This window comes from Hydra vulgaris, chromosome 12 (assembly GCF_038396675.1).
Source record: "Hydra vulgaris chromosome 12, alternate assembly HydraT2T_AEP".
In the NCBI taxonomy this organism is placed as follows: Eukaryota; Metazoa; Cnidaria; class Hydrozoa; order Anthoathecata; family Hydridae; genus Hydra; species Hydra vulgaris.
In genome coordinates this window covers 29,190,990-29,208,245 of record NC_088931.1, presented here as the reverse complement: position 1 = coordinate 29,208,245, position 17,256 = coordinate 29,190,990, and the positions used below count along the sequence as shown (strand labels likewise).

Genomic DNA, 17,256 nt, shown 5'->3' with positions numbered 1-17,256 from the left:
TTTGTACAAACCGCATTACACAATAGACTTGAACAATATATATAGTTATTACTAATAACTCAGGAGATGGTTTATCAGTCCTAACATAAACCATCATTATTCTTAAGGCTAGAGTTAGCCATCTAGCATGAAAAATTGGTCCAGGTTTTTTTGCAAGAAATTTTTTTAGATATAAAACCTTTTGAGATACCCGCACAGTACTCATAAAGCTGGTCTGCACTAAGATCGCTTATAACCTCACTGCTAACAAACAACTCTATTTTTGAATATATGGGAACAAACTCAACCAATAGCTGTTCATGAAGAACAGCTATTGGTTGTTTGATGAGATGCAGCATCTCCAATAGGCTCCTTATAAGACTTAGGACCATTTGTGTTTCCATCTAACTCACATATAATGTGTCGCAGTGGAAGTTCAACTTGATGAAGCAAACATCCTAAAAGGTGCAAACTTCTTTTAAGAATTTTTTCGAGTTTTATAACCAAACCGTTATCTGCACCTGTATTAGAAGTTATGTTATCTACAATAACAACGATTAAGCTCTGAACACTATTATATGCAGTAGTGGTGTAGTGGTAAGAGCGCTCGCTTTGTAAGCGAGAGGTTCGGAGTTCGACTCCCACCACGTCCCTGGAAGTACCGCGCTCAACTTAGTTTCTCCGCGCAGCGGCCTTGCTCGGCAAGGTTTGTGTTTCGGAGTTAAAGAGTTGAGAGAGGGTTGCACCACAAATAACAACTAAAAAATAAAAAACACAAAAAAATGAGTAGCCTCCTCGACTGTAGTGGCCCCCTCGGGCCTTGGGGAGGTGAATAATCTAAAAAAAAAAAAAAAATATTCTGTTAAAATATTTTCAGTAGCGTTTGCCATGGTAGCGCCAGTTTTATTAGGTATAACTACATGAGTCAAATCATTTTGTGCTGTTGGTCCATATTCTGCTGTATGTAAGATGTAAGATGATGTTCTTCTTTGGTTGAAGCAACAATAATAGGATCTTCATTAGTGTTATAACTGACAGAATGTACTAATGTAGACTTGTCAATTTTCCATCAATTCCAATAACCTTTAATTCTTTAACATCAGCTAAGTGTTTAGAACTTATGATAGTGCTAATTCTTTTTTTTTTCTCCAAAAATCTTTTTTTCAGTTATTATTTGTGATTTATTAAATTTTTTTACAATACCATAGTCTATTAATACAGCTGTTGCAGCATCGCTTATTTCAAACCGTATAACAGCTTTTGCCTAATTTGTTAAATGAGTATAATTTTTTTCAACTGGCACGGTTATAGAAAAGCCTGGATCAGATTCAAATTTATTATTGTTATCAAATATCTCAGTATCCAGATTGGAATCACATTGAATTTCCGCTTAATACATTTTTTTATCTGCTCGTTAGTTTTTCTCTCTTGCTTTCTTTTTTTCTCTGGCAGCTGTTTTTTTATCTACTGTACCAATTTGAAATCTTCCTGTTATTCCAATTTTTTGATTTTTAATCTTTTAAATATTCTCTATCCAATGGTGGTACCTAAAACAATTTTAAACTTTTTAACAAGCGTTTACTCAGCTCAATAATAAACTTGTTAAAGTAACTTTAGAATAGAATAAATACAATAAAATAGTCTCAAATATATTTTACAATATCCTAAACACTTAAGAAAATTACAGTTCAAACCATCTCTTAGGCTTTTTTATTATTAATAATAAAACAAAGTAAAGTATTTTTCTGACAAAATGGAAGAAAAGTACACTATTTTTTCACTCTGACATTTGATTGTTACTACCAGACTCATAGCTCTCCGAATTATTACAGATTAAAAAGTTGAATAAAGTCTAATTTTTAAAATTAAAATTATTTACCTTTTTGCCGCTTTCACAGAGACAAGCAAAGTGTGATGTTTTGCAATCCAAAGGATTCTTACACTTTAAAGATCTATGCATAAAAAAATTGCATGCATTATAAAAATATTTAAAATCTATTAGAATAATTTTAATATCATTTTTATAAAAAAGCATTACACAAAAACTGAAAACAAAAACATATCATTAAAATTATAAAATTATATAAAATTTTCCAATACAATCTTTTTAATTTAGCATTTAACTTATAAAAAAATATCATATCAAGTTATAAACAATTATTTGTATAAAGTTTAGCACAAGCTAAAAATAAGTATTGCATATAAAAATGAAATTAACAATTTTCCTAACCTATTATTGCAAGCGACTACTGGAAATCCACAACCACAAGAAGACAAATCAAACAAATGCTCAAAGTTGTTATCAAGATATTCCTTGTTTTTGTTTGCATTTTTGCATTTTCCTTCAGCAGATAAAACTCTCTTAAGAAGTCTAGAAATTTTTTTGGCTACTGACTTCTCGTGGATCAAAGGAAGCTTAGGATTTACTCTACTCCACAGACTGATTAACTCATTTGTCACTTTTGAAATTATCTTTGGAGAACTAATACTTGTTACTTCATACATATTTTTACAAATAAGATATGAATATTGATTCACTTGTCTGTAGGCAAATCAAGACAAATCAAACAAATGCTCAAAGTTGTTATCAAGATATTCCTTGTTTTTGTTTGCATTTTTGCATTTTCCTTCAGCAGATAAAACTCTTTTAAGAAGTCTAGAAATTTTTTTGGCTACTGACTTCTCGTGGATCAAAGGAAGCTTAGGATTTACTCTACTCCACAGACTGATTAACTCATTTGTCACTTTTGAAATTATCTTTGGAGAACTAATACTTGTTACTTCATACATATTTTTACAAATAAGATATGAATATTGATTCACTTGTCTGTAGGTTGGAAGATCGCTTATTGGAAGCTCTGATGGCAAACCATATCTCTTGCTTTCATTACGAGTTCTTGGGGTTTTTTTTATTTTAGGCATTTCCCTTCAAGTGTGTGTGTATATATATTATATATATATATTATATATTTATTATATATAATTATATATATATATATATTATATATGTATTACATATATATATATAATATGTGTGTGTATATATTATATACACACACATTATATATATATATATATATATATATATATATATATATATATATATATATATATATATATATATATATATATATATATATATATATATACATACATATTTATTTAATATTACATTAGAAATAGTGTAAAATGAAAACATAAATACTGTAAAAAAAAAAATTCCATCTTTGGAATTTTTTTTTTTACAGAATCTATGTTTTCATTATGACTATGAATTCTAATTATGTTATGTATGTCTCATAATTAGAATTCATAGTCATAATTAAAACACAAAGTGTTTTAATCATGACTATGAATTCTATTATGAGACTTTTTGTTTACCAAAATTCCTAGTGCCCCTCATCACTAAAACAGATGATTCAATATTAATTTGAACTCAAATCCCTAAATAGTCATTAATTTTTTTAAATTTATATTTATTGGAATTTTTTTATTTATAGCATAAAAACATTTTCCAGGGTGACTTTTATTAAATCTTACTCCTGGCAGTGGCCTAATACATATATATGTATATTAGCCCTAGAAATAATTATTTAATTAGGTGATATATAAAAAAAATCTCTTTACGTTATATTTAAACCTAATTAAAAATAAAAGTTAAAATATTTGTAATGACAAACATAAGTTTTAGTATAATTGCTAACTATTAAATATGAAATAAATTATTTATATTTATTCAATATTTTTAATTTAAAAAAACCATAATTAGCTAAAAAACAAATCTCTTTGATCATTTTGTAAAACGATTTTTGGGAAGCTTAACCCAACATACCTATCCAAAAATGGTCCCAACCTCAATTTTGAGGACCAAAAAAACGACCTATTGGACATTAATCTGCAAGGTCTTTTGTATCACCAGATGTAAAAATTAAAATCTAATCTCTATAGCCTAAGGAGAAAAACACATTTAAAGTTTTATAGCTCTTTGCGCTACTGATTGCACTTGGAGCTCCGTTGTAAATCTATTTTGTTTTTTTTTCACTTTTGGGTTATGGAGTTTTTAAAAAATATCAAAAACTCTTTACATATATGTGTTGACTATAACCTGACAAAAAATCAGCTCTTTAACACTTGTGGTTTGTGTACAGGGACCTAAAGTATAGAGTATAGCACTAAAACCTCTTCAAAAAGAGACAACGGATGCCTAACGTTTTTATTATAACCTTATTATTGACTATGGAAGTTTCAAAATTTAATAGAATGAAGCCTTGGTATGTATCTTTTAGGCAAAAAAAAATAGATGCAAGATATCTTTTATCTGTGAAAAGATATAGCTCTTAAGGTAGAAACCTCGCCTTTGAAAAAGCGGCCAAAATGTAGCAGTTTTTTGTGATTTTTATGTCTTTTAAAGATTCAAAGTTACATTAAATAACTAATCTAGTAACAATATGAGGTGACTAGTGGATATGGGATTCTATGGTTGTTAGACATCACATCTGTGTGTACTTTGTCTGCAAAAAGAGTGCTTTTTTTTACCTTGTTTGTACAAAAGTAGGAGCAAAAAACACATAGAGAAATTTTTTTCTAGTTGTTCTGAATTTAAAACGCATAAAAACCTCTTTTTGTTTTAGTATTTAAACCCACAGGTTTGCTTTGTTGTTTTTTCTAAACATTATTGACCAAATATTGGAAATACACACAATAATAACAACTTCTTTTATTTAAATAAGAAATATATCTTTACTGAATTGGGTTTTAATAAGATATCAAACAGAAGAAAATCCCATATAACTTTAATCTCCCATTGAAAACACACATACACACATACATGAAATGATTTCCTTTAAAAAAAATTACTTTATGGTGTTGTTGTGATATTTATTACTTTTTCTTCAAATTGCTGTTGATGTTTTTTTATTTAGTACTTGCAAAATAAGATATATACTTCTGAAAAATTTTTTATAAACTTAATAAATATAGTTTCTAAACAAAAATTTCAGACAAGAATATTTATTATCAACAATATTTGTCTCAAGTATTTCCAGAATGAAATTCTAGAAATCACTGTTTAACTGTTAAAAAAAAAAAGAATTATTTAAATAATCCAATTCAAAGATGCTTGCTGTTATAGTCAATATCACAATTCAGTAACTGGCTTCCATAACTAGGGTGATCATGGTTTCTTTTGTACCTTGCTCATTGAGCACTGTAGATTGAATGCAAGGTTTCTGTTGATTGCTCACTAAAAATGCCCAATGCCGAACCCTTTAGAGCAATAAATTCAGGAACATGGTAGAACACTGCATGGGCTTTTGGAGTGACTGAAACTGAGAGTTGAAGATATGAGTTCTTAAAGTCTTTGATATGTTGAACATATGCAGTATTTAATGTCCTTCCAAAACAGGAGCTAACAACACTCTTAAAATGTTGGAATGTTTTTACAAAACCAAGCATGTGTTCTGCTTTTTCGCTTTCAACAATTCTTTGCAAAACATCTATGTTCTTCAAAAGCTTATGACAATAATTTCCAACAAACTCTCCACCATGATAAGATTGCAATTTCAATTTGAGAAGTAATGGCCAATCTTTGCCTTTAGGCCATATCTTTAGCATTGATTTGTAAAGATGATTTACAATTCCAAGGAGAAGATTAAGTTCCATTGGGGGAATAAACTCAATAACTTGTTTGACATCTTCTTGGTCAAACAATGGATTATGAACAACATAATGAAAATCTTTTGCGCACATTTTTCCATTCCCTTTCTCAATGAATGCTTTGTATTGCATCTTAATGGATCTGAAGTTTCTTGGAGTTCCCTGTTCTTTGAGGTCATCAGATTTAACATCACACCAACAGCAAGGGTATTTGCTTAAGTGAGACTGAATGCCACAAATGATATTGGCTAACTTCATGTCACATGCAATAATGAAAGGCACATCAATTTTTCCAATTAAACTTAAAATATTTTTGACATTTTCATAAGTTTCTGAAACATTTTCAGCAACAGCAACAAGTAGCTGACGCTTGGCACTTGTTTCTTTCCCATGTTTTACAGTCAGTAAGCTTTTGTCATTTGAGGCTGAAGTTTTTGTGACATTTCGACATCCAACATTGGAGATAATACTCAAGCTGAACTTTAGAAAAGATCCTCCACCATCAATACCTAGTTTGATGAGAGACGATGAAGTGATTGCTCTAACACTGAGAATTGAGTTATAAAAATCTCCTAAACTCTTGCAATGAACAACATCCACCAAATCTTCAGTTTTTGTTGATGGCTTTGTAAGTGAGATTTTAGAAACTTTGAATAAACCTTCAACTTTTCGACCAGCCATTGTAAAATTTTCCCTAAATTTTGTTTCAACAATTTTTGAATTTGTAGTCTTGTTTAATGTTACAGCCAGTTCTTGGATCTTTTTATTTGAAAGACTAGTATTGATTTGAACTTGAACCATGTCCAAAGTAGTTAGAAAAGTTCTTGATATGCACTGATCTCTGGAGGTACCTGGAGTAATAGTTAATGCTTTACCACTTTCTCTGCTCAACCTAATTGTGCCCTGTGGAGAGGATACCTTTTGAGTTATTACAGAGGATACAAATTTTTCAGCAGTTCTTGAATCATTTGCTATCATTTTCTTTAAGTTTTCATACTTGGTGGTTTGTGAACAAACATGTGTTATTCTTCTTTTGACTACACTGAGACAGTTTGAGCATAGTTTATTAAAGCTACTTGATGTTTCTTTCAAATCTTGATTGGTTAAAAAAGTGAGCTTTGTAGAATGTCCTTTTAGTTTGCCAACTTGGCAAATTAAACAGTTACAAGAATTCAATCTTCTGGTCTTTGGTCTAATAATCACTTTGTTATAGTCATGAGGCTTGGGAAGAGGCAAGTTTCTATCACCCTTGCCATGCTTTTGTACCATCGCTCTGCATGAATTGCAAATGCCCAATGGAACTCTATCATCCTTAAAATCAATGGAATTTTCTGAAAAAATATCTAGTATCCTTTCCTTGATGAAATCAGTAATATGTCTGTCACATTTTGAGAATCAAAAAAAGCATACAGATTGCCGACAATCATGATGAGTTTTTCTTTTATATGGCATTTCAATGGTTAAAAAACTGATCTTTGAAAAATAATTTCAGTACAAGCTTGTGAAGATAAAAAATCTTTTTAGTTGTTAAGGTTTTAATTACTTTGAAGTTGCGGCTTTTGTAATTACTTAAAAGTAATTACTTTGAAGTTGTGGCTTTTGATTTTTAAATAGTAGAAACAAACTTGGTCAGAGCAATAAAAGATAGGAGGTCTAGGAGATACTTCAAAACAAAAAAAAGCACAACAAGGTTATGCATTTTTGATTTATGTAAAAAAAACTTGATTCTAACATTAATACTGAAACTATTTTATAAATTACCAACTAATTTTGAATTTACAATTCAAACATAATTTTTGCAATATGAAAAAAGTTGTTATTATATCCAATAATTGTTTGTACAACTGGGTCAAAGTTTTTTTGACCCAGTTGTACAAACAAGGTCAAAAAAAGCACTCTTTTTGCAGACAAAGTACACACAGATGTGATGTCTAACAACCATAGAATCCCATGTCCACTAGTCACCTCATATTGTTACTAGATTAGTTATTTAATGTAACTTTGAATCTTTAAAAGACATAAAAATCACAAAAAACTGCTACATTTTGGCCGCTTTTTCAAAGGTGAGGTTTCTACTTTAAGAGCTATATCTTTTCACAGATAAAAGATATCTTGCATCTATTTTTTTTTGCCTAAAAGATACATGCCAAGGCTTCATTCTATTAAAACTTCCATAGTCAATAATAAGGTTATAATAAAAACGTTAGGCATCCGTTGTCTCTTTTTGAAGAGGTTTTAGTGCTATACTCTATACTTTAGGTCCCTGTACACAAACCACAAGTGTTAAAGAGGTGATTTTTTGTCAGGTTATAGTCAACACATATATGTAAAGAGTTTTTGATATTTTTTAAAAACTCCATAACCCAAAAGTGAAAAAAAAAACAAAATAGATTTACAACGGAGCTCCAAGTGCAATCAGTAGCGCAAAGAGCTATAAAACTTTAAATGTGTTTTTCTCCTTAGGCTATAGAGATTAGATTTTAATTTTTACATCTGGTGATACAAAAGACCTTGCAGATTAATGTCCAATAGGTCATTTTTTTGGTCCTCAAAATTGAGGTTGGGACCGTTTTTGGATAGATGTGCCAACTGAATAAATTCTTATTTTTATAATTTTTAAAATATTTTTTTATAACTAAAAACTAGAATTGTACTGTTATATGTTTTAATTATTTAGATCAGAAATGAGTTTCCTTGTGTTTTTAAATTTATATAAAGTAATTAAATAACATTAAATAATAGTTATGAAAAAAAATTAATTTAATATTTTTTAAAAAAGCTAGTACAGCTCCAACTGTTACCTTTCCACAATTAAGTTCTACTTTAATTGATGTGGATAATGGTCGAAATGGGTACCAAGTTCAATGTGAAGTAAATGGATCACCAAAACCTAAAATGCTGTGGAAAAAAAACAATGAAGTGTTTCAAACTTGTGATGATGATGATGTTGAAAACAAATTTTGCTACTTGTATTTTCAGGATATTGCATATCCTCGCGATGAAGGGGAATACACATGTATTGCAGAAAATGAAGTTGGTGAAGCAAATAAGTCTATTAAACTTCAAGTTCTTGGTAAGAGAATATTTTATAAGTAAAATTATAATCTAATTGGAGATAAAAAATGGTTTTTAATTTCTTGAGTTAAAAATCATTTAGTTTTGTTTTTTTAAACATTTGGATTTGCTTTTTTTTTAAATTTATTTTATTTACCTTTACCGAGCTTTACTAATAAATTATTTGAATTATAATAGATAAACATTAAATTGTTGTCTAAAAATTTAAGTTTTATCTGCTATAGTCTAGAATTCACAAGTTCTATTTAGATAATTACATAGAATTTTTTTATTTTATGTCTTTTTTAACATAAGTTTATAGAAAAGAAAAAAAATTTAATTGTCAATTATTATTATTAGTATATATTACTTTTTTAAACACTTTTAAAAGAATTTTTTTGGTTTACTAATTTTTAAATATTAGTTCCTATTGAAATCAAAAAGCCTTCACCTATGTTTGTTGCAAGCTTCTATGATGATAAAGAGATTCATTGCGACATTGAGAATGGGAATCCTTTGCCAATTATTAAATGGCAGTTCGCTAGAAATGACTGTAGCTCAGAAACAGAGTGCAATATCTTGGATGAAGACTGGACAGATTTAATGGAGGTGTTTTTTTTTTCTTTCTAAAAAAATTGCAGTCTATGCATTATTAAATATATTTATGAAATGTTTGTTCATATCGTATTTTAATATTACATATACATATTCAATATTGAATACAAATATTCCATTGTGAAAATAAATATTTTAAATATTTAAATATTTTAATTTCCTGAATTATGTCAACAGCAATTTGTTCAGTTTCCCAAGAATTTATTTACAAAATTAATCAAGCGGTTTATTATTTTAGTTTATCTTGTATGTTTTAGAAGCTACTTTAGAGCTTCTCTTAAACTACTTTGAAGTTTTGTATTTTGCTCAGTTTTTCATTGTGCTTTTCTCTAACAATGCTCATAGTACCAAATATTCAGTTATCAATAGACTTTCCCATAAAATAATATAATTTAGGATGGCAATTGAAAATAGAAATAATGGGAGTTGACATTGTTTATACAGATTATTGAACTTCTTCCACAAATGCAACCAGTAAAGCATTTTGCAGTTACAATAGATTTTTATAGCAGCATCACAGATATTTTATTTGAAAGTTTAATATTAATTATTATTATTATTATTATATATATATTATATATATATATATATATATATATATATATATATATATATATATATATATATATATATATATATATATATATATATGTATATATATATATATATATATATATATATATATATATATATATATATATATATATATATATATATATATACACACATAAATATATATATAAATTAATATAAAGTAAAATTACTAAAATTACTCTATTCTAATGTTCTTGTTTAATTTTGATATTTTGATATGTAGAAATATAAATCTTATAATATAAATTTTATCTAAAATGCCTATAGGTAAAATTGTCAGGAGGATTGTTATTAAAGATAAGAAACAATACAGGAGCAAAGATAGAATGTTGAGTTACTCTTAAAGTTACTGGAAATGAAGAAGAGTTTAGGCCTAAAAGAATGAATTTAATACTTTTAGAAAGAAACAATTTATTAATCTTAAAACTTTTATATGAAGAAACTAATACTAAAGAGAAGACTAATCGTAAGATAGGTGGAATGGTCAGAGTGTTTACTAGAGTTTTTAAATATTGGGACCACTTATTTAGCATTTAGTAATAGTTTAGCAAGGAATAAAATAAGTTCTGAAGTACACTTTTGCAAAACTATGATGGAAATGATATCTGAACTAAAAGCCATAGAAGATTAAAATTAAAACATAGAAGATTAAATTTGAATAGTATTGAAAGCCAGAGTGATTTGGGTGCTTAACATTGAGTTAATCTGTTTAACTGAAATCACTGGAAGAGTATGACTATAAGATTCAAGAGTCAAATTAGAGTAAATGTTCTATGCAAATAAAACTGCTTTATACTTGGTAGAGGTAATAATATTAGGTTCTTGAATTAGAGATGGAATGTTAGACTTACTTTAGTTATGACTCTGTTAAAGATTTTAAAAGTTTCAGAACCTAACATCTGTGATACAAGATTTATTAAACTGAGAATAACGGAGCTTAGTATCAGACAAGACCTTTTTTATATTCTTGCAATGGTTAATCGAGTTCTTACAATAGTAAAAAGACATTGGTTCTTAAGAGATATATTTTTGTAAAAAAGATGAATAAAGTTTAATTTAACAACTGCACGAGAAGGTGGAAAACGTGGAGCAGAATGAAGCTTAATTTAAAAACATCCAGAAGAAATAAAGTTTCCTTATGTAGGAAGTTAGGTAGGAGCAGATTTATGCATACATAATTTGGATATATATGGATATAGTCATATATGTTTGCTATTTATTTAAATGCTGGCATACAATATCTTTACATATTTCTTTAAACTTTAGTATTTAATTAGTGTATTATTTGCCAAAAGAAAAGTTGATGATCAGATGGATGTGTGATGTATGTAAAATATATCATATTGTATATAAACTAAAACACAAATTTTGAAAAAATAAAAACTTTAGACTGTATTAATGTTTATGCAACACCAGTCACAAACCAGGCCCTGGGTATTTTTTCCCAGTCAAATTTAAAACCCAGTCACTTACTACTTTAAAGTACTTTAAAAAACTTGTTGTATGACTTCTTAATTCTGTTGTATTTTATTATTTTTCTAAAGCTTGTTGTATTTTGCTATTCTTTACTAATGACTTTTTTGAACTTAGTTAAGGTGTTAATTGAGATATAAATTAGGTTTTACAACTTTCTTGTTGTAAAACCTAATTTATAGTGTTTTTCATCTTTAAAAATATGTTTACAACAATTAAAAAACAGATGCCAATTTATGAAAAAGTATATTTTGTATATCTTATAAACAAACTATAAATTTCTTAATCAAAGCAGATCAAATTAAAATCCAAGACTTAAAAATAAATAGTTATGAATAAAATTTATTAGTCTTATTAGTATAATCTATAATAAACCACTTAATTTTTTAATTGCTAAATGAACTAAAATTGTTTCTTATAGTCTTGCTTACAAATTGTCATTTGATTGAATTTATACTATATGTTTAAGATAAAAATGTTTAAAAATAAATTATCTGTGCAATGCTACCTGCTTAAGTATTGAAATTCATAGCTTTGTTGTTGTGGTTGTCTGTTATCATAGTTCTAGCTTTTGTCTTGATAAATATAATAGCATATTAAACATACATGGTAATATACAGGGGTTAATATAAGTGTCAGACATCGCAACTCCTAAAACCATTCTTAAGACCTTCTAGAGGAGGACAACTAATCATTGTTCATTTTTTCAATAATTATTAATTATTACTCTTTTTTAATTAAAGAGCATAATTATCCACTATTAGTTCTTGCTGCTATCTATTTCCATATTCTTCCTAAAGTTTGTTGTTACTTATATTACATCTTGTTATATTACATTTTATTTTGTTAAAAGTGGAAAAGATGGAAACTAAGTTTGAAAACTTAATTTGTTTTGTATAAATCAAAAATTATACATAATTATGTATTATATTGTATAAATCAAAAATTATATAAAAATTATATATAACTATATATATAAAATTATATATAAAAATTATATATTTTGTATAAATTAAAAATTATAGTAATATGCAAAACAAATTGATAAACCATTCATTAAGCATTTCATGTTATTTTTAAAGTTTGGGTTAGATAAGTCTTTATTTAATGTATAGCTCATAGTTTTAAAGAACTTTTGGAACCAAGGTCTAAAACTTTATTAACCTAATTTTATGATAAATTTCATTTGAATATTTAATACTTGAATTTTTTCTGTTTTTGTTTACAGCGTGAACAGCTTTTAATTAATAAAAGAAGTTATAAAATCGAGTAAACATTTGAAGTGTAGTTTTTATTGGGATCTGCTAGTTCAACGACTAAAAACTAGTCTCCTTAATATACTGTTATTTAAACCAGTCTCCTTAATTTACAGCTATTTCAAATCTTAACTAACACATGAATTAAAAAGTCTTGGGCCTAAATAGTAAAGCAACATTTTTTTGTTAAAAACTTCCTTTATTAAACATCTTTTGTTCACCAATATAGTTTCCTTTGGTGTAAGTATAATCATTTTAATGGCTTTTAACGTTTCAATGTTGTCTTTGTAAAACAGTTTATTATTGGAATATGTAAACAGTATATTATTGGATATAATAATATATTAAGGCTTGATTCATGTATTTTTTCCTTTGCTTGCTGTGATTCATAGCACTTTGCATTGTTTTGGTGAAACAAGATTTCTTTTCATTTCAAATGTGATTTTTTTTTTGGAAATTTCATTCTTCAAATGCTTTAATTTAATATCTGTTGTTGATTATCCGTGTTTAAGGTCAATACAAATTATACTCAAATTCTTTTAGTAAATTAAATGATTGTGTATAATAGTAAAGACATTGATAACTTTAAGGTGTCAGCAATCTCTTGCAAATTTCCTTTGCAATTGCTCATATTATTTTTAAGATTTTTCTATGTTTTCAAGATTGACAGCCTCATTTGGATGATAAGAGCTGATTGTTTGAAATCAGCAAACCTTCATTTGTAGTTATTGAGTAGAGTCTGGATAAGATTCAATACTCAGCTTAACATTTAAGTATAATAAAAGTTGATGTGAAAATTTTTTTATATTAAAAAACTATTTCTATTAAATAACAACACACAAAGTTGTTTTAAATTTCTAAAACAAATCTTTAAATGTTTCTAAAACAACAAAAATCACTTGAGCCAACTTTTTAACTAAAGGTCAGATTGCCATTAAATTTTGACATATTTTTTTAATAGTTGCTTGTATTGAGATATTATACAAATATTTTATTAAAGGCGCTAGTAGTATTTATTAAAGGTTAAGACTTATTGACCTGTCTGTTACAAAGTGTTTATTAAGCTTAGCACTTTTTACTTTTAGCAAACTCCAAATAGTGAGACACCTACAAATTTTAGTTACATAATTAGCAAAAAGTCAACAACAAACATGATATATAAATGTATAGCTACAAATGGTCGATCTGAAGATACTTACCAGGTTGCATTGATGAGGAGTGGTATGGTTTTACTTAACATTTCTAATGATTATATATATATATATATATATATATATATATATATATATATATATATATATATATATATATATATATATATATATATATATATATATATATATATATATATATATATATATATACATATATATATATATATATATATATATATATATATATATATATATATATATATACATATATATATATATATATTAGGGATATGACTTTTTTGCAACCTACTAGGCCTGTATCGTAATTCAATGAACTTTTATGTAAAAAGAACGAATAGATGTTTCATTTTGACATATTTTGAAAAAAGGTCACCCCAAAACCAAAAAATCGAATTTTCAATAGGTACACTTTTGTACAGTAAAGGAATATTAAAGGCTGAAGATGTTGTAAGAGTCGTACTCCTGTTGTTATTTTATTTATTTATGCAACATGTACTGTGATATAACAAAAAACATTATGTGATATATAATTATACAAGTATTACAAAATTAACAGTATCAAAGCGTCTAGTACAACAATATACATAACTGTCTGTGTCTATAGGCCTACTGTGTTTAGTACATGGGTCACATGATGCTCACGTCTTATAAAGAGTCTAGCGCTTATTACTTAGAATGAATCGAAGTTGCAGTTTGTCTTTTTTTCTGCAGGAAGCATACAGGTCTTGCATCACCTTGATTGCACGTTCAGCTATCTGATTACTTTGTGGTATGTCGATGACGGATGGCTCTTTCTTCCAGTGATTTTTGAATGACTGCAATGCCTTTTTGTAAGGCTTCAATACATCAGATAAATTCTTGAAGTCATTGTCATTGTACTTTTGACTACTAAACCAATGTTCTGCCCACTCATATGAAATGAACCTGCAAACCTTCTCCAAATTCTTTCTCGCTTCAGGCATAAGAATGAACGCCAGAATGGCGAGAATGGCTCTTGAGTTCCATCTGGCATTGCTCATATTAGGAATGTTCTGAAAGTGAATCAGAGGGAAGTTTCTTTGTTCTTCATAGAACCTAAACACTCTTGTTAAATGGTACAAAAACTTCATATCGTCTCTCCACCCTGATTTATCAAGAATTTCTACAGTTCCATTCACAAACTTATCCTTCAGTTCATCATACTTATTCAACAGTTCAGACACAAATGGGTATTCAATGTTTGGAGATTTGGTATCACCCCCAAGTTCTTCGTCCATCACCAGACGGAGAATCCTGTCTAGTACGTGATGCTGACAACCGATAAATTGTGGTATTGTGACACCCTTTAATTTAAACATACGTTGCAACTTCACAACAACTCCATTTCTCTTCCCAGTATTGACGTTTGTTGTATCAGTAATGATCATCTTAATTGAATTCCACAAATTGTATTCATCAATAAGTTTGGCAATTTTTTCAGCAACAGTTTCAGCTTTGCCATCTTTTAAACGCAGTGCATCAAGTTTCACGTCAGTTCTTTCATTCTGAAGTACAACTACCTGATATTCCTTATCATCTATTCATTTGCCGTCAAAGTGTAAGGACCACTGTTTCATTTTAAGTTGTTGTATCATTTCTTTTTTTAATTTACCTGCCTCTTTGAATATGGACTTGTAAATTGCTGATTGACTTGGAGTTGGAATATCAATACCTTGTTGTGATAATACATTGCATATTTTAGCAGCTTTCTTTGTAGAAACTCCACTTGATGTAACCATACTTACAGCAAATTTACTTTTGTAGTGCTTTCTAGTTTTTTTCTGAGTGTCCTCATCATCGTCTTTATCACCGTCGTCGTCTTCATCATCTTCACTCTTACTTTTGCAGTTTTCAGATTCAGTACCACTGTCTGTGGTAGACAGGACTTGTGATGTGGAAGGTATTGCTGTTCCAGACTGGACTTTCCTTCTCTTGGAAGGGTGAATGGTTTCTTTACTTGCCACTTGTCCTGTTGAGTACCCCACCTGTCCTTTACTTTCTTTTTGTAGGTGGTATAGACGTTTATCTTCCGAGGATAACCACTGGCCATTCACTTTCGTGATGTCAAATAATGCATTGAGAACATCATATTTTCCACGCTTGACACATTCATCATAGACCTTCAGCACCTTCATAAGCTTTGCTCTTATCACTTGATCAGACACACGTGGAAAATTCAGTTTATTGTCTCACAATTTTGTAATTTCCTTAGAAATTTGGTCTATTCGTTCTTTTCTTCCTTTAACATATGCTCCGAGAAACTGGTATCTTCCTACGATCTGCAATTGAAGTGGTATTCTGGATTTTTCATCGAGTGAATGTTCTTCTACAGCCACGCTTCCTCTTCTTCTGTGTGACTCTTGAAATCTCACCAAATTTTTAGTCCAAGTCTTCTTGTTCTTTGTTACTGTGGCATGACTTTTCTTGTGAGACATCATATAATATTGTTACGACTTTACGGATAGCTGAGCGTAAATATCCGTTTAATAAAGTCGTTTAATTAATAAAATACTTTAACTGTATAGTAATCCAATTATAGTTCGATAATCCAGTCAATGTTGATAACAGTTCGATAATCCAGTCCGTATCCTAACGATAATGCTACAACTACTTATACTTCGTACACTTACAGCGTCTTTAGTTCGCTACAGTAGTTCCTTATTAGCTCAGTTACATGCAGAGTACTTCATAGAACTATTCACATTATCAACACTGAGCTCTGACAGCAGCTCGCTTATATAATTATTTAGAGCTTCCAGAATGTTCTACTAAGTTCTATAATCTTCTACAGTCTGTTACAGTCGTCTTATCACCGTGGTAACACAATGACGTCATCACATAACAATTCCAAGTATTTGCCGGCACACGGCCGTTTCGTTGCCATGGTAACGTGTGGCGTTATATTTATAAATTCATAACAAAATAATGAAATAAATAGAATTAAGCTGAGAATTAAGCTTAAGATTAAAACATCGGTCAAAAATGAATGTATAAAAATGGTAAATCAAATTTTTATTTTGGGGGTGACCTTTTTTTGTTGCAGAAAGCTATTTGAGCCTTTTTTCATGATTTTAGGTAAAAGTTCATCGATTTATGATACAGGAAACATTTTATTTGAAAAAAAATTAAAAAGTCATATCCCTAATATATATATATATATATATATATATATATATATATATATATATATATATATATATATATATATATATAGTTATATATAGTTATTATTTTGAATAGTTTTCTTGATTGATTTAATCTTCTAAACAAATTTTTTCAACTGTTTTATAAAACATTTTATTTCTAATAATAATAGTAATAATATATATATACATATATATATATATATATTTATATATATATATAAAACATAGAAATGAGGTCGGCGAAATTTTGCCGACCACAAATACAAACACTGGTAATCAAATAAATTTTTT

At 28.3% G+C, this 17,256-nt stretch overlaps 1 protein-coding gene across 1 annotated transcript in view; it reads left to right on the top strand.

Moving 5' to 3' along the window:
- Positions 1 to 17,256, top strand: part of LOC100209153 (fibroblast growth factor receptor 3) — an 87,580-nt gene that overhangs the window by 24,953 nt on the left and 45,371 nt on the right. Inside the window, exons 5-7 of the mRNA XM_065812839.1 lie at positions 8,414 to 8,707; positions 9,113 to 9,297; positions 13,712 to 13,847. Coding sequence (XP_065668911.1) covers positions 8,414 to 8,707; positions 9,113 to 9,297; positions 13,712 to 13,847 — 615 coding nt within the window. The remainder of the gene's footprint in view (positions 1 to 8,413; positions 8,708 to 9,112; positions 9,298 to 13,711; positions 13,848 to 17,256) is intronic.